Here is a 17222-nt window from a genome sequence, read left to right as displayed (position 1 = left end):
ATTCTAAAGGGCATCCACACTCCAAAGTTTATGGACGCCATCAAATAAAATCCAGCAGCATGCGAGTTTCATACGTTCATCATCTCTACCTCACCTTCTTCAGTTCGACAAAAAAAACCCTCATCTTATTCATCTGGTTATCCTTTTCCTTTCTCAATCCTGTAGTTCAACTATGCTCCTTCTACCACTCCAGCCGCGACACTAGCTCCCCGGCGTGAGATTCCGTATTATTATTATTATTATTAGTATTATTATTATTATTATTATTATTATTATTTTGCTTGTGTATATAAATGCTCTAGGCACCGCATGGTAACATAAAGATGGTGGAAGCCGATAAACACGTGGGTTTCATTAGGAATAAGATCCTGAGTGGAGTGGAGATTAGGATTTAAAATCAGTGATGTGGAAACGCAAACGCTGTGGTTTAATATTAGGTAGGCTATAAAATTTCATTGTAGGCGTGGTTAAGATTAGATGGGCCGATCGAGATATGCACCCAAACAAGGCTAAGATTCGTTTTTTTTCCTGAACTTTTATCTCTTGCTGTTCTTTTGTTTGCTTGAGGTGGGACCTGAAAGTATTGAGCGAATCTATTATCAGAGCTAAAATAAGTCATCATGTTCGCTTTTAATAGCTAAATTTTTTCATATTTATAAAAAAATAAAAATAAAATTGTGATGCCATTAATTAATCTCATCATTAAAAAAAAGGAAATGATCTACTACTTCCGTGAAATGGGAGTCGTTATAGTTCTGCTCTAAGTCAAGTTTCTTTAACTTTGAGGAAATTTATAGAAGAACACACCAACCTCTGTAACATCAAATCAGTTTCGCTAGATTCACTGTGAAATGTTTCTCACTACCGTATCTATTTGGTATTATAAATGTTAATATGTTTCTATCACTTTAATTAAAGTTAGACAAATTTAACTAGAAATAAGACTAAAACAACTTATATTTCGCTACACAATCTCCCACGTCCCACCGAAAGCCTGAAACGTACTGAAAAGCTAGCTGCGCACCAAGCTCGGCCCTGAGATTGATGAGTGCCGGCGGACAGTACGTTGATTAGTCGCCGAGCATTGCTGTGAACCAACAGCTTTTGATCTTATGATCGTATTGCTACTGCCTAGCAAGCACTGCGATGCTCTATATTGTTCATCAACAGTGCATGCACTTACATACTGCTCCATATCGCAAAACCACACGTTTTCAAGGCTAGTTTCGTGATATAGAGTAAAAGTGTTCCTTTACATATGGCAAGAAAATATATAGCGTTGCAATTTTTCTGAACTTAATTCACGGTACTATAATTTTGCAACATAGAGTAAAAGTCTGATTGGATTAGAATCCTTCAAAATTACACTGAACCTCCTAGAATCCTTCCATAGCGGTGTGACATTAGTACCACAATGCCCTCTCTCCCTCCACCACTGCATGAACTGTCCGGTGATTTGGCGTCCAGCTGTGTGCAACTCTAGAACTATTGATGTATGCCTCTGTTGGTAATCATGTTAGCTATAAGCCTTGAGGCAGTATTACTAAGTTAACTGCTGAACGGCCGGTAGACCTTGAGGGCGTCGATCACGTCGGCGATGGAACCGGCGGCGGCGGCGATGGACACAATGAGGCAGCTGATGCTGAGCGTCTGGAGGCAGATCCATTTGGTGCTTCCCCGCGGCACCCGGCGCTGCTTGATGTACATCTCGACAGGGAAGTAGACGGTAAGCGGCCAGAAGGAGACGGCGCCGAGGAACCCGACAACATTGCCGAAGAAGGGCAGGAGCATGGCGACGACGGTGGTCACGCACACGAACGCCGACCTCCACGTGAGGCGGAACAAGCTGAGCGCGAAGGGGCCCACGCGGAGCTCCCGGGAGATGAAGGCGCTGTCCGGCCACGCCGCGGCGGCGCGGCGCTCGACGAAGGCGAAGATGGGCTGGCAGAACACCTGGTAGGCGCCGACGAGGTGCACGACGATGGCGATGTTGGCGACGTCGAGGAGCCAGAAGGGCTCGTAGAAGCCGAACCCGGTGAGGAGGTTGTCCGGCGCGGCGTCGCCGAACGCCGCGTATCCCATGCACCCGCACAGCATGTAGAAGATGGTAGTCGTCGCCACGCTCAGCCGCGTCGCCTTCTGCATCACCTTCGACTCCGACGGCGGCGGCGCCTTGATCGTGTCCTGAAGTGGTAAAGCAGAGCAACCTTGGTTAGGAACAGAGCAATCTCAATTGAAGAAATCAGAGCTGAGCGCAGGAGGCTTGCTTACTTGGATTTCGATGAGGATGTTGGAGAAGGAGTAGGCGAAGGCTATGTCGCCGAAGGCCTGCAGGCTGTGCCAGATCTTCTGCGTAGATGTGACGTCGGCGCCGATGCTGATTCCGGTGAGGCTGCCCTTGAACCCACCGTTAGCTGCAATTCCATTAACCGAGCTCATGTCAGTAACTAAGAATCAATCACTTCTCGAATATCGTGATCAATCCGATTGAATCAAGAACTTACAAATGGTCTGCGCGATGCCGAGGGCGAGCCCGATGGAAGAGTAGGTGAAGGACATGACGGCGGCGACGATGGAGAGCCACCAAATCTGATCAAAGTCCGGTATCTGCGAGAAGAGGATCTGCACAACGCCGAAGAGGATCATGTACGGGATGCTCGAGCTGTTGCAGGGATCGCCGTGGCCATTGGTGTGGAAGCACCCGGCTCTCCTGATGGCCTTCATGCTGATGGACGAGGCGATGGTGTACCCGATGGCGACGCCGACGAGGTTGGCGTACTGTATCACTCCACAGAACACCACCTTGGCGCCGCCGAGGTTGGATCGCACGGCGTCCATGTAGGTGTAGTTGCGCTTGCCGGTCTCCGGGTCGCCGGTGCGGTAGCACTCGGCGAGCAGCGTGGCGGTGTAGTAGGTGACGAAGGCGAAGAGCAGCATGGCGGCGGGGCCGGCGACCCAGCCGAGCTGCGCGATGGCCCAGGCCAGCGAGAGCACGCCGGAGCCGATGACGGCGGTGATGATGTGCGCGCTGGCCGTCCAGAACGTGCCCTTGCGGCAGGGGCGGCCGTCGTCGTCCAGCCACTCTGCAGCGCCGGCGTTCCCGGCCTCCACCGACACCTCCATCGGCGCCACCGCGTGCTTGTTCGGGCCGCTGTGCGCCGCCATCGGTCGGTACCACCGAGTGTGCGAGCGAGCTCTTGGATGGTCTGGGCCGAGTGAGGCTGAGGAGGTGAGGAGAGGCTGTGTCTGGAAAGGGGGGAGGAAATGGTGGCTTATATAGAGCAGAGGAAGCCGTGTCCATGGCGCGGTAGGGCGGAGGAGGGCTGCTGGTCAGCGCTGGTGCCTGCGTCTCTGTATTTTAATTTCTTTTCGACCTTTTTTCTTTTTATTTCGGCGGCAAAGCAGAGTCATCACACTGTGTTGCTCTGCTCGGTGGAGTTTTGCGGCGGCTTTATTATGCGACGATCGGTGGACTCTATGCGACTCTGCTGGTGTGGCAATAAAAATGTAATTTTCGGTCCAAGATGAATTGCCATAATGATTTTTAGGAAAACTGCGAGATACGTGTTCAAGCTTGGTGGATTTCAAAAGGTCTCAATTTGTTGCAAAGCGGCACATGTAATTTGTCACCGATAGTGCACCGGCAACGGCAGAGCGGCCGGCCGGTGAGGGCACCGGCGGTGTCCCTCGGCCGCGCAGGCAGCATAGATAGCCAGCCAACACGGCACGGATATGCCCAGGCACGGTACAACTGGGCACGACACAATTATGTAGCGTCGATGCAGGCGGTCCAGGCACGACGTGATGCACGCGCGGTCGTGTCGTGCCGGCACGATGACACGATCAGCCCGCCGTGGCCATGCCGGCTCGAGCCCGTTGTTGGGCGACGGTGCAGGTGGTGGCAGCGGACGCGAGGAGGCTGGCGTCGGTGACGATGGGCGCGGGATGGTGGCCTGTAGTGACGATGAGCGCGGGGGGCTCCGCAGCGGCGATGAAGGGCGCGGGAAGGCTGACGGCGAGGAGCGGAGACAGGACGGCGAGGCCGCACCCCTCGTGGGAAGGCCGTCGCTGCGGGAGCCAGGACGGCGAGGCCACGGCAGCGAGGCCGGAGGGGCGTGGTGGTGGCGGCGAGGGAAGGTCAAGGGGCGAGGGAAGCGGTGGAGCGGAGGGGTGGCAGGGACTCGTGGGAAGACGCGAGAGAAGAGATGGGGAGGGGGGTGGGACGGCGGCTGGTTGGAGGGAGATAGGAAATGGAGGAATAAAGATTAGGATTTGGAGTGGAAGTATTTATACGAGATATACGGATCTTTAACAGGCCAAATCGTGTTAGCTCATTAGTCGTGTTGTGTCCATGCCGGCACTGCATGCTGGGATTTCAGCGCACGCACGATACTGCGGCCGTGCCGTGCTGGTACCGGCATTGTATGGTGTTCGTATTTTCTTTTTAATATCGTGTCCCGTGCGATCCATTAGGCACGATCTGTTTGGCTATCTATAGCAGCAGCTCGTGCGAAAGCGTTTGTTCTCTGCAATCTCTTCTTCATCTCTGCAGCTAATAACCTTGGATTATTGAAATTTATTGTTCACCCATTAAACGGAAACTCTTAACGAACAGGAAGCCCGGCCATGCGTACATCATCAAACTCCCAACGTCAACACGATGTATGAGATGGGGAGATCTTAGCGGAGCCTCCGCCCTCTTTCATCGCATGCATGACACCCGCAAAACCAAGCGGCCCGCGGATCTCGTAAGACTTTGTGGATACTTCGTAGGAAGTTGTAGAAACTTAAGAGGTATATATGCTCCACACAATATTGCCACCGCCTCCATTTCAAGATTATCGTCGTCGTACGGTGGCGGCGGCTAATATCTTCAAAGTTGTACCGCCGTACATACATGAATGTATGTACGTAGCTATAGTTGTTGGCGGGTCAATCAAAGCCGACATTTCATGTTTCTTTCTCTTCTTCTCCTTTGCTCTTGTTATGAGCTCTATTATATTAGCTCCCCAAATTAAACAGCTTTTCCCGTGTAGTCATACCCCTCTGCTTTCCCTACTGTACTTCTGGATCATTTTCCATCACCATTCACCATGATGGACGCACGAAAAGTTTCTGTGCTGGTTTAGCGCTCTGGTCCGATGTTGTACCTGACGGGTGACCATGCACGGGTGGAAAGTCACCACTTGCGCGTTAGGTTCAGGCCTCGATCCGGTCGGATCCAGTGCAGGAATCATCTGATAGGAATAGGATCAAAACTCAAAAGTAGATGAATAAGGGGGGCCGGTGTCCAAGTGCTCAACTTTAGCAATACCTTCTCCAAACGGTGCTAACGGAGTGGGCTAAACTTTAGCTAAAATCCAAAAACTTTTAGCATGAGGTATGAGTGCACTCGACTTGAGCTCATCTAACCATGCCAACTAGTAGGTATGGTAGGAATACAATCTTGTGATCATAGCCCTAGTAAATTATGTTTCCTTAATTATTCGGCTGTTGTCTTTTAGAGACGGGCGAGGCAGTCACATTCCTTCCTTGTCCATATAGCGCACCTTGCCGCTTTCGCTAAACATCAGTGCCATCCCTTGGCACATTTGTATTGCATGTATCTAGGGATTAGGGGTGTATTGTATGTATCTAAGAGTCATCCATTTGCACCCCTATATGTATCGCTGAAAATCAGAAGACACCCCCTCGTTAATAATTTTTTGAAAGTTGAAGATTCCTTAAAAATTAAAAAAAATTCTTTGGTACCTTCAACGAGGGATTATTTTAATTAAAGATAACTTAGCTAAGAGAAACTGATCTGTTTAGCAAGCAAGGCATCGTCTTGGATATCTTTATTAAAAATGGAAGGAGAAGCAATAATTGACTTTGCTTTTGATTCCTTCGAGTCGGTTGTGTACATTTTTCTCTATTTTTTCAGTCCGTGTGCTGAGAATTTTGTAAAATCTTGGTTCGAGGATGCATGGATACAAATATGTTAAACAATTTGCACTTTAACGTTCTATAGATAGAGCACGTTTAGTTTATACTACGAGGGCATATATCCATGTCGCACGCATGATGCTTTGTTTTGTTTCCGTCGGGGCATATTAAAGATGCAGGCACGTGGCTTTTTAGATTTGGAACGGAATCACTGGCTAGGCCGGCCTATCACTGACTGATGTGGAAATAAAGGCTGCGGTCTTGGGCATCAAAAGCCCACTATCCTCCCTTCGTAGGCGGGCCTGGTGGTCATGATTAGATTAGAGATGGACCCGATCCAGACAAGCACCGAACAACTCAGCTCGTCTCTCACCGGCCGCCGTCACCTCCGGCGCGCTTTCCCCGCGCTCTCCGATGGTGGTGGCGCGTATGCTATCTCTGTCTCGCTGCGCTTTAAATTAAATCAAATTTTTGTTACCGGCTTCTCATGATTAATAAGATAAATCCTACTAGCAATAAGCTGCCCTGCCGCGTTGGCCATGCACCGCACGAGACCGAAGCACCAAACTAAACCAAACTTAACTGGCCCTCCTGTAGTGATTAGTTAGCGACAGCAGCAGAGACTAGCCGTCTCGCTCGTCGCCGATCCATCCTTCTCAATCAAATCAATCAGCAGAGAGTGCTACTGTTACTGATACTGTAGAGCTGAGCAGTGCGATGCAGCATCAGCACGCCCGCTCTTGCTTCCTCTCCTGTTCTTCCCCTACCTTGGAAACTGGAATGGGTCGCTGCTTCCCGTAATCAGCTCCCCGATCACCTCGCTCACCGCCCACTTGCATTTGCACCCACTAGCTAGCCCGGTTAAGGTCTCGTCACGTCACTAGTGCTAGCGCTAGCTTTACACATGCTAGCTAGCTAACTGATCGACGGTCGGGCGCTCGTGCCTCACGTGTGGTGTGGCTGCTTTGACATCATTGACATGGCGATCGAGAATTTCTTTCTTTCTTTTTTCCTTTTGTTTTGCCATTTCCGTATTTCAGCGGCAACTAACTTTATGCCTACACGGATATTCACTTTTTTGGGTCTTATATAATTTTATTTTTGAAAGATAAAGCTTGATTCAGATCAGAGCTAGGAGTTTCAACAAGTTACAGTATTCGTTCCTTCATCCATCACTGTATTAAGCTCCATGAAGCGAGCGCTCACAATATTCCGAGAGAGAGTGTTTTTCGTGGCGTATGAATGGGCCGGACTAGGCAAGCCCACAGGCCCACCAGAAAGCCCGTTGCGTGATACCGGCAGCCCTCTCCATGTTCCCATGACAAACTTGGCATCTAAATTGGTACATTCCCTCAAAAAAAAAACTAAATGCGGTACAAACTTTAGTTCAGTTTTCAATTTTTAACCCAGAATTTCATTTTGTTTCTATCCAAATTACATGACTGGGCAATTGTCTCGAGTTTCTACATAAACGAATTTTATCGAAATGTGTTTTTAATCGGATGGTCTGTTTCTCTTTCAAGTTTTAGGGGAACATATCTTCTGGCAAAGACTGTCCTATTAGGCTGCAGCTGCCTCAAGATTCCAAGTCTGGTAAATAAACCCAAGACTTCATCTAGAGCGGCATAAACTAGAAGAGAAATTGCTCAGTCCTTTGACTCCATTCTAGACGAGTGCACACGTCAAAGGCATGGCCGCATGGGTTTAGTCAAAGATTTTCACCTCAACTCGTTAAACAACTGTAATTTAGTTGCAACGGCACGGCAGGTTCTACAGTTCACGGCACATGTCAAGCTTAGAGCTCATTTTTTTTCCCCTTGTGGAGCACGGGACAGCATAATATTTTGGGCTTCACGATACTGTGCCGCCAGCTCTCTCAATTGATGAAATATTACCCCGTTTTCTCTCATATTTACTGTAAAGATACGTTAATAAAGCCACCATATGCAAAACACATCGAGGCACAGATTTGGATTGTTTTATGTGGTTTCCATTAAGAAAAGATAAGTCCAGCCGAAGAGAACTTGAATTTGGGTGGTGGAGATGTACAACCAAACCCCATGAATCGAGGAAGGCTCGAGTCCAAACATTTCTCCTCCTTTTTGTGTTGACAGTTCCAAACATCCGATGAACACAAGGAGCGAAAAACACAAACACACAGCATCTGTTTCGAGACAAATGAAGTGGATCACTCTCTGTTTTTCTTAGGGCAATGCAGTGGATCTCTTTAGAAAGCATCATTTGGTCATGAAGAGTATTCTCTAACTAATTTTTATGTTTCCTGTGAAAAAGAAGGTCAACCACTCAAATTGTGCAAGTACTAGGCGATCTTGGTTAACGGTATAATCAACTGTACTGTGAGTGTGATCCGTACCTTTTGGTCACTGTACTTAAGAGTCCTGCACAGCGCGGCAGGGCCGTGCATCCATCCAGACCGGGCGGCTGGAGCGTCAGGTCGCGCGCGGCGGCGGCACCGCTGGATGCGACCGCCCGCAAGCCCGCGCAGCCCGCGTCGTCCCGACTCCAAACACCCGCGGCGGCAGCAGCATCCGGAGACAGCAGCGGCAGCGATTTAAAAATTCCGGCGCCCGCGCAGCCAGCTTCGATGCCACGGCGCAGCGGCGACGGGCTCCCATACTTCTCCACCTCCCCCCCCGCTTATAACGCAACCGCCACCGGCCGTCCTCCTCCCCTCATCCAGCGAAGCAGCGCGGTGCGGAGCAGAGGAGAGCAGCGCGCCGGGCTCGAGGAGCAGACGAAGCAGACACGCGGAGAGCGGTTCGACCAGCCATGAAGCTCAGGCCGCTCTCCTTCACGCGGTGCGCGCCGTCGCCGCTGGGGTGCGTGGGCTTGGGTGGCGGGAGGAGGAGGACGGTGCTCGTGGCACTGCGCCGGGACGCCGCCGGCAGGGAGCTGCTCACCTGGGCTCTCGTCAAGGCCGCCGCCGCCGGCGACCGCGTCGTCGCGATCCACGTCGCCGTCACCCACGCCGCCGCGGCGCCGGGAGAAATGGCGGCGGAGGAGAAGGTGAGGGCCAGCGACTCGCTCGCCTCCGTGCTCGGCGCGTACAGGGGCTACTGCGACCGCAACCAGATCGACCTGGAGCTCAGGGTCTGCGAGGGGCCGTCCATCAAGAGGGCCCTGGTCGCCGAGGCCACCTCATCCGGCGCCGCGCACCTCATCCTCGGCGTCACCAAGAGCTCCAGGCCTTCCGGGTACCGAATCGCCGCGCCCTTCGCCTCACATTGGGAAATGATTTCACCCAAAACGACCCCTTCTTCTCCAATTACTAACTCTGTTGCGTTCCGTTTCATCTTGTGATCAACAAACAGATCGTCCGCCACCGCCGTCGCGAGGTACTGCGCCAAGAGGGTGCCGCCAAGCTGCATGGTCACCGCGGTCAGCAACGGCGCCGTCGTCTACCGCAGGGACGCCGTGCAGCAGCAGCTGCTCAGCCCCTACAGCGCAAGTACGCCGCTCGTCACATTGTTTCTTCTGAATTTAGCCGCCTTTTTCAGCTCATCGAAATGGCTAAAATTTGCTTCAACGATGCAGTGGTGGAGACGCCGCGGCGGCTGTACCGGAAGATACTCGACGCGAGGATGACGACGGGAGACAAGTCCCAGGACGACATGGTAATCGGCGACGGACGGGCACTGCGCCGGAACATGTCCGTGGCGATGAGCGCCCTGGTCTCGCCGAGGGTGACTCTAGCGCCGGGTCCGGTGAGGTGTCACGGGGTGGAGTCGCCGAAGCTGGCCGCCGGCTGGCCTCTCCTAAAGAAGGACAGCATGCCGACCTTGCCGGAATCGTCAGAGATCTCTGTGGTTCAGTGGGCGATGCAGCTCCCCACTAGGTGTTCAGAGGTTTATTCAGACAAGATTTCCGATGAAGGGGAAGAGGAGAAGCAACTCCCAGAGGAGCTGGTTTCACTCAGAGAGAAGTACTCATCCAAGTACAGAATGTTCAGTTACCGAGAGCTAGCCAAGATCACCAATGGCTTCTCTCCAGGTATGTCTCCATTTCGCAACTGATCCTTTTTCAGATGAATCGAGCTGAATGGTCAATGATGACAATGTCTGATTGTGGTCTGCAGAACGACTAGTCGGGAAAGGTGGTGCGGGCCGGGTTTACAGGGGCTGTACTGACGATGGCAAGGAGCTTGCAGTGAAGGTCCTGAAATCTTCGGACGACGTCACCAAGGATTTCATCTCGGAGATCGAGATCCTCAGCTGCGTTGAGCACAAGAACGCCATGTCCCTCATCGGGCTCTGCATCGACGGCGGCAAGCTCATGCTCGTGTACGACTACATGCCGCGAGGAAGCCTGGAGGAGATGCTGCACGGCGAGAAGAAAGGCAAGGGCGCGTTGGGCTGGCCGGAGAGGTTCAAGGTAGCCATCGGCGTCGCGCGCGCCCTGGAGTCCATCCACGGCGGCGGCGACCACCGCCCGGTCATCCACAGGGACATCAAGTCCTCGAACATCCTCGTCTCTGACGACTTCGAACCGAAGGTGACGACGACGTCATTTCCCACATTTCAGTAGTTGCAAAAGTTCTTCAGTATTCAGTACGGTCCTATGACGGCGGAAGAGTTGTGAATGTGACATCGACTGAGCAGCTCGCTCTTCTCTGTGCAGCTGTGTGACTTCGGCCTCGCGATGTGGGCAGACGAAGCGGCGGCGCAGGTCACCGGCGATGACGTCGCCGGAACATTCGGGTGTGTTTCTGGTCTTGTTTGATCATGTCACCGAGAGGGTGTTTTTGACGCTATCACCTGACAATTTTAGTGACCTCTATCCTGTTTCGTGGCAGATACCTAGCTCCGGAGTACTTCATGCACGGCAAGATGAGCGACAAGCTCGACGTGTACGCGTTCGGTGTGGTCCTCCTCGAGCTCATCTCCGGGAGGAAGCCGGTGAGTGCCGGCGGGCCCAAGGGCAAGGAGAGCCTCGTGATGTGGGCGAGCTCCGTCATACAAGAAGGCAAGCTCATGGATCTCGTCGACCCGAGCCTGCCGCTGGCCGACGGCGAGGTCGAGCGGACGGCCCTCGCCGCCGCCCTCTGCATCCGGCGAGCGCATCAACACCGGCCGAGCATGAGCAACGTAACCACTTCTCACCATTCTCTGAACTAACCGAACATATGCATTGTCAATTTCTGAACTAACGCACCGCTTGCTGCCCTGGACGTCAGGTGGTGAAGCTGCTCACCGGCGACGACGACGCCGTCGGGTGGGCGAAGTCGCAGGTCGGCGTGCCAGGCGACAACGACCACAATGGCTGCGGCGTGGCGACTTCGCCGGACAAGAAGGACATCCAGTCGTACATCAACCTCGTGCTGCGTGACGTCATCGACGACGACGCCTCGTCCGTCGGCAGCGCCGACTTCATCGGCGCCAACATGTCCTTGGAGGAGTACCTGAAGGGGAGATGGAGCCGGTCCTCCAGCTTCGATGGCTGAAGGCTCCACCAGGGTGGCGATCGCCATTTTTGTGTGCATAGATCATTCTTTTCATTCATTGTATTTTAGCAACAGATTAATTACTGTATATTAAGGAGTACGTTTTTCTCTTTGCTTGTTAGATGGGAGGTTGCACATGAAAATATTCAAAAGCAATGCAATCCTACAGTTTTGACCTAGCAACTATCTCCTCCATCAAGATTCATGAAAGATTTAGAATTTTCACCAGACGATGAAAGTGGGGAAAATAATCGACAATGGTTTGATTCAAAGTTTTCTTTCTTCATGCGAGAGGGTGAAGTCCTTTAACTGGAACACTAACCTTGTTCATAGGGATTATTCGTAGCCTACTCAAATTGACGATTACAGTTGCACCATCTCTACCGTTACAACTTACAGAAGATATGGAAAGGAAAAGAAATAAGGATGTCCCGTCCGTGCAAGATGCGATCGAAAAGTACAATTGATGTCAACCGGTGCAGGCGTGAAGCACAACAATTGGGAATCTGAACGTGCCCTGTCCCAGAAAACTCGTCACTAGTCAACGGAGATGGGAGGCAAAATGTTGTCTGATTAGGCCTTGGAGGAGCAAGTTGCGCCACAAGCACATGCAGCAGAATGATGCGGGTACAATCATACAGCAAGCACGACCTTCAAGCACATGGATGGCAGTTGCATATCTCGCAAAGCAGAGGCCATCTTCATAGTTTGATTTGGCCTACAGTATTTTTGAAGCACAGCACGCTGACCTGGGTGAGGTGGAAGGAAACATAGACAGAGGAACATGCAAGTGTAGTGTGTTCTCTATGAAAAAGCCAGTAGTAATAGACATACAATCAAGCACCACTAAATGAAGTCTACTAAAAATTTGACAACAAAAACATTACCGCTCCAATCCACACGAATGTACGAGTAGATTTTGGTCAACAGTTATATCGCTTCAAAGTTCAAATATCTGACAGCATCGCAAGTTCATAGCATAGATGCAACATGCACCGACACATCAAACGTCCCTCATTCATGAGCAAACCAAATTAACATTATCATCTCACAACCAGCCTCTCCTGGTACAGAAGAAACAACATACCACACACACTCTATGATACTAAGAAACAGTAGGTGATTGTGGAGCATGGCGTGTTCTCTTAGCTTGTATCAGTCTTCTCCAATGCTGAAAAAATATTGAGCCATTTACACATGATGCATGGTAAACGAAAATTTTAACTTGAATAGGAGCTCAAAAATCAACTTACTGTTGTAGTTGAGCAACTTTTCAATGAGATCAACATGGGTCATGAGCATTCGCCTGCAGCAGTAGCGGACCAATTCTAAAGCATCCAGAGCATCTCTGGCAATAGAAATCACCAAAGAAAAGCATGCAACTGAGTAATAACTTTCCAAATTATAACATTTGTTGATACAGGCTAGAGACAATTTTTAACACTGCTGTCAAGGAAGTACAAATTGATCAGTTTGTTCATAAACAAGGACAATAAACCCTTCTATGCTCATAATTTTCAGGAAACTTAGATAAAAAATCTTAACCCATTGCGATGCAAAGCTCAAAGTTTAGACCCTAACTAGTACATTTTAGTTTTTGTTAACATTTCCAAATGGCAAGGATTTAGGTATCTGGTCAGTATTGAAAATATGTAAGTTGTACTGTCAGTGTCATAATTAGTACTGGTTAATCACTGACCCATATCACACATGACAGAATGTACAAGTGATCTTGTGTGCCTGATTTCCTCACAAACTCTAATTAAGAGCTGCTGTATCAGAACTAAATAAACACATTTCGAAGGAGAAGCATGGAAAATATATCAATTTCGCTTAACATGACTTGTGTAGTTGTATTAACTAGCCCAGGAGCATCGCATATCTTCAGGGCACCAAATGTGTGTGAAAATTACTACTCTTTTAATCAGAACCCCCTACTGACCAAGCAGCTCAGCAATCCAAACATTGCAAACTTATTGCCCACAAACAAACACAGTACAATCCAACGCACACACTTGAGATGCAGCAACGAAACTGCCATGTAGGATTCTGTGAGGATAGGCAAGTTTACCCCTCCGTGTAGTCAGCCTGGAGGAGGTCCAGGTAGAGGTCCCACTTGTTCCCAATCACCTGTAATGGACAAAAGAAACATATTTTAGTTCACCTAACCGTCGCAATAATCCCCTTGAGAGAACCCAAGATTGACAGCACAGAAATAAACTTCTTTTTAACCAGAAATCAAGACTCTAGCGAACGTCCTCACAACCAAAACCTAAGGCCTAACTCCCCAACCAATGGACGAAATAGCGCAAACAATCCGCACCCACAAGCCGGAACAAATGAGCAATCGCGCAATCCTACGAGAAAGGGAATTGGTTCCATAACCAACATTGGAGAAAATGGAGCTATTTTAAAATATTGTTCCACGGATTTTTTTGGACTAGTTACTAGTCCGAAATTTATGTTAAATGCCAAAATTGCTAATTACTTCTGTAATGCCAATTGGAATGATATTTCCATAACCAGAGCCTAGAAGAGGCGGCGGGTACCTAAGCAAACGGTGATATCGAATCGTGGTGCGTGAGCGCAGCAGGCCCAGAGGGGTAGCAAGCAGTCGCTTGAAGAAGCTACTCAAACCCTAGGTGAAAGAGAGACGCAACACAGACCGGCCGCGCGGCGGCCGCGTGAACAGGAGGAGAGAGGGGATGGGCATGTTACCTTGCCGCAGGTGAAGCAGCGCACCGGGATGATCATCTTCGCCGCCGCCGCCGCCGCCGGAACCCGGAGAAAGAGGGGAAGGGTTTCGGCGTGAAGGCCCGGCTGAACGAAACAATGCGGCGAGCTGCGTCCGAGAGAGGCAGCCGGGCACGCAGCGGCTAAGTAGTTGTAGCACATGAGGTGGCCTTTGGGCTGGATGGTTGGGCCTGGGGCTATTTCTCCGTTCCGGTGGGTGGATAGCTTATGCATCTTTAATCCTCTAACAGCCCAATATTACATATGACAGGCCCAAAACAGCCCATAAAGCACAAAACGGTCTAGAATTTTTAGGCTTTTTCGTCCGCGCAACAGAAATAATTATATTTTGCTGCTCCAGTGGAGTGTTGAACCACGATGCAGAATGATAGAGGTCCTGCAGAACCCCTATATGAACTTCCATGGCTAATAAATATACCCCATGGTCCCATCATCAAATGGTCATGGTAGTAACTTTTTTTTCCCTCGTGCTCGATGTATCCTTTTTTCTCAAAAGAAAATTGAGCTAGTGCCTAGCATATTCAACTTTTTAAAATGATAGGTCCAGCATTTCTTTAAATATAGCTCAACATTCCGCAAAAAGCTAAATCAACATTGGATATGATAATATTGAAATAGCATATCTAAAGTGTTGAAGTGGTATAATTAAAATGTTGGACTAACATATTTAATATGTTTAAATTTAAAAAACAAAATATGATCATATTAGGTCTCATTGTCCTGAGAAAATTGTAGTGAACACTATAAATCAAATGGAATTGAAATCAGAGGCACCATTAGAGAGAAATCTAAGTTTAAAAATTTGGAAATCAAAGCTCACGCTGTCCGCAAAAGAGGCTGACACAACCTGCGCCTGCCTGTGCCATCTTGAGGTGGTGCTCGTACGGCCGGAAAACAAACACGCTAAGCGAACTACTACTTCCATCTAAAAGCCCATACCCCTTCATGGACCGGAACCCTTGGGCCCTTCTGGAACCGGCCTACTACTACTTTTCTCCGCCAGTGCCAAGTGCCAACGCTTCTCTTCTCTCAAAGAAAAAATAGAAACCTCTGCCGACACCCTCGCCGCGTCGGACCGGAACGCCGCCGTCGGTGACTGAGGCGTGCGCCCCTCAGTTCAGGAATTGGGCCTCCCACATGGATCCCCCCCCTCCTCCTCCTCCTCTGCAGCCGCCGCCGCCGCCGCACCCTCGCAATCCTCGCGGTGAGGGTCACGGCGGCGGGGAGATGCCGTACCAGGACGCGGACCACCGGCTCCGCGCGCTCGCCGGCCGCGCCGAGGGCTTCGGCCGCCACGCCATCGGCGGCCTCCACGGGGCCGTCTACCACGTCACGTCCCTCGAAGGTACGGCGGCGAGATCCCCCCACCCAGTTCCTGTTCCACTCGAACGATTGGTTTCTGAATCGACGCGGGGTGCCGGGAGTTGAGCGCAGACGACGGCCGCGGGAGCCTGAGGGAGGCGTGCCGCGCGGCGGAGCCCCTGTGGATCGTCTTCGAGGTGTCCGGCACCATCCACCTCCAGTCCTACCTCCGCGTCTCCTCCCACAAGACCATCGACGGCCGCGGCCAGCGCGTGGTGCTCACCGGCAAGGGGCTCCAGCTCAAGAGCTGCCACCACGTCATCGTCTGCAACCTGATATTCGAGGGAGGCCGAGGGCACGACGTGGACGGCGTCCAGATCAAGCCGGGATCCACCAACATCTGGATCGACCGATGCACCCTCGCCGACTACGACGACGGGCTCATCGACATCACGCGGCAGAGCACAGACATCACGGTCTCAAGGTCTTTTCTTTATTTCCATTCCTGCCACTTGTTGTTCTGCCACGAATCCGCAATGCGATCAACGATGGATCCATGGATGATCTCGGAGCTCATGAAACAAACACCCAAACAATTGCTGCAGGTGCCACTTTGCCCGGCACGACAAGACGATGCTCATCGGCGCTGACCCCACGCACATTGGCGACCGCTGCATCAGGGTAACCATCCACCACTGCTTCTTCGACGGCACGCGGCAGAGGCACCCGCGCCTCCGCTTCGGCAAGGTCCACCTCTACAACAACTACACACGCAGCTGGGGCATCTACGCCGTCTGCGCGAGCGTGGAGGCTCAGGTAGTGTCCCAGTGCAACATCTACGAGGCAGGCGGAGGCCCCCCAAAGAAGACCACGGTGTTCAAGTACATGCCGGAGAAGGCCGGCGACCGAGAGGATGTGGTGGCCGGGTCGATCAGGTCGGAAGGGGACGCTTTCCTCAATGGGGCGCTGCCCTGCCTGGTCGATGGCCCTGGAGCACACGAAGCTGTCTTCAGACCAGAGGATTACTACCGGCATTGGACCATGGAGCCAGCGTCGCCGGCGCTCAAGGACATCATACAACTCTGTGCCGGATGGCAGCCGGTGCCAAGGCCTCCTGACGATTGCTAGACTTCATTGTTCTGTTTTTTCCATCACGGATTGCTTCTGGCAAGAAAGTATTCAGTTATCAGTATTGCTCTGCATTTGTATGTATGCCATCCCTAGGAAAATTTAACTTTTTGTCGCTTGTGTCTTCTTCCTCTCACCTCTCCTCTTCCTTCACCTCTGGCCCTCACTTATGGATTTCCTATGTGTATGTTCATTTATAGTACAATTATCACAGAAATTTCTCTCATCTGTTGCATGTCAAGAGCTTTCAGTTGTGGATGACAGTCTTTTAACACGACAACTTGCTCGTGGACATTCACAGAGAATTGTTGATGAGAATTAAGAGCTCCATTCAGAATTGGTATCTGAAATGTAGGATTTGATTTTGACCTGAGACCCAAACAGCTTGATGATCTAACGGCATAAGGTGGTTAAGGCACAAGGATTCGTCAAAAGATAAGAAAAAAGGGTATCATGTTTGTTTCTGTTTTTGAACTTGATCCAAACATGAGCCTTGAAAGTTCAGTTTGTCCTAAAGATTTCATTTTACGTACGACGGAGGATGGCTCATTGTTTCTGCACCTTTTTGCGTAAAAGCAATCTGTTTATTTGTTGTCCATATCACTGTACCCTGTAAGTTTACATCCTTCTTTTTCGAGCAATTGAAATCTTA

The 17222-nt window shown here is 50.6% G+C and overlaps 4 protein-coding genes across 4 annotated transcripts; 2 read left to right on the top strand and 2 right to left on the bottom strand.

The window, feature by feature from the left end:
- Positions 1 to 1312: 1312 nt before the first annotated feature.
- Positions 1313 to 3322, bottom strand: LOC112886186 (amino acid permease 3-like). The gene is made up of 3 exons (XM_025951997.1): positions 2505 to 3322; positions 2272 to 2414; positions 1313 to 2184 (listed from the first exon to the last, which is right to left on the bottom strand). The coding sequence occupies exons 1-3, from the start codon at positions 3163 to 3165 to the stop codon at positions 1549 to 1551; spliced, it is 1440 nt and encodes a 479-aa protein (XP_025807782.1). The 5' UTR covers positions 3166 to 3322; the 3' UTR covers positions 1313 to 1548.
- Positions 3323 to 8715: 5393 nt separating this feature from the next.
- On the top strand, positions 8716 to 11621 carry LOC112884473 (serine/threonine-protein kinase CDG1-like). Its single transcript, XM_025949865.1, has 7 exons — positions 8716 to 9140; positions 9258 to 9405; positions 9489 to 9936; positions 10022 to 10437; positions 10564 to 10643; positions 10739 to 11030; positions 11120 to 11621. The coding sequence occupies exons 1-7, from the start codon at positions 8716 to 8718 to the stop codon at positions 11384 to 11386; spliced, it is 2076 nt and encodes a 691-aa protein (XP_025805650.1). The 3' UTR covers positions 11387 to 11621.
- A 632-nt stretch (positions 11622 to 12253) lies between these two features.
- On the bottom strand, positions 12254 to 14251 carry LOC112886154 (DNA-directed RNA polymerases II, IV and V subunit 10). The gene is made up of 4 exons (XM_025951955.1): positions 14105 to 14251; positions 13458 to 13516; positions 12640 to 12734; positions 12254 to 12557 (listed from the first exon to the last, which is right to left on the bottom strand). The coding sequence occupies exons 1-4, from the start codon at positions 14138 to 14140 to the stop codon at positions 12532 to 12534; spliced, it is 216 nt and encodes a 71-aa protein (XP_025807740.1). The 5' UTR covers positions 14141 to 14251; the 3' UTR covers positions 12254 to 12531.
- Positions 14252 to 15152: 901 nt separating this feature from the next.
- Positions 15153 to 16811, top strand: LOC112886328 (pectate lyase 1). Its single transcript, XM_025952196.1, has 3 exons — positions 15153 to 15485; positions 15575 to 15926; positions 16048 to 16811. Exons 1-3 carry the CDS (start codon positions 15278 to 15280, stop codon positions 16568 to 16570), a joined length of 1083 nt encoding a protein of 360 aa, XP_025807981.1. The 5' UTR covers positions 15153 to 15277; the 3' UTR covers positions 16571 to 16811.
- The last annotated feature ends 411 nt before the right edge of the window (positions 16812 to 17222 follow it).

This window comes from Panicum hallii, chromosome 3, assembly GCF_002211085.1.
Source record: "Panicum hallii strain FIL2 chromosome 3, PHallii_v3.1, whole genome shotgun sequence".
NCBI classification, from domain to species: domain Eukaryota; kingdom Viridiplantae; phylum Streptophyta; class Magnoliopsida; order Poales; family Poaceae; genus Panicum; species Panicum hallii.
This window is presented reverse-complemented; position numbering and strand designations above follow the sequence as displayed.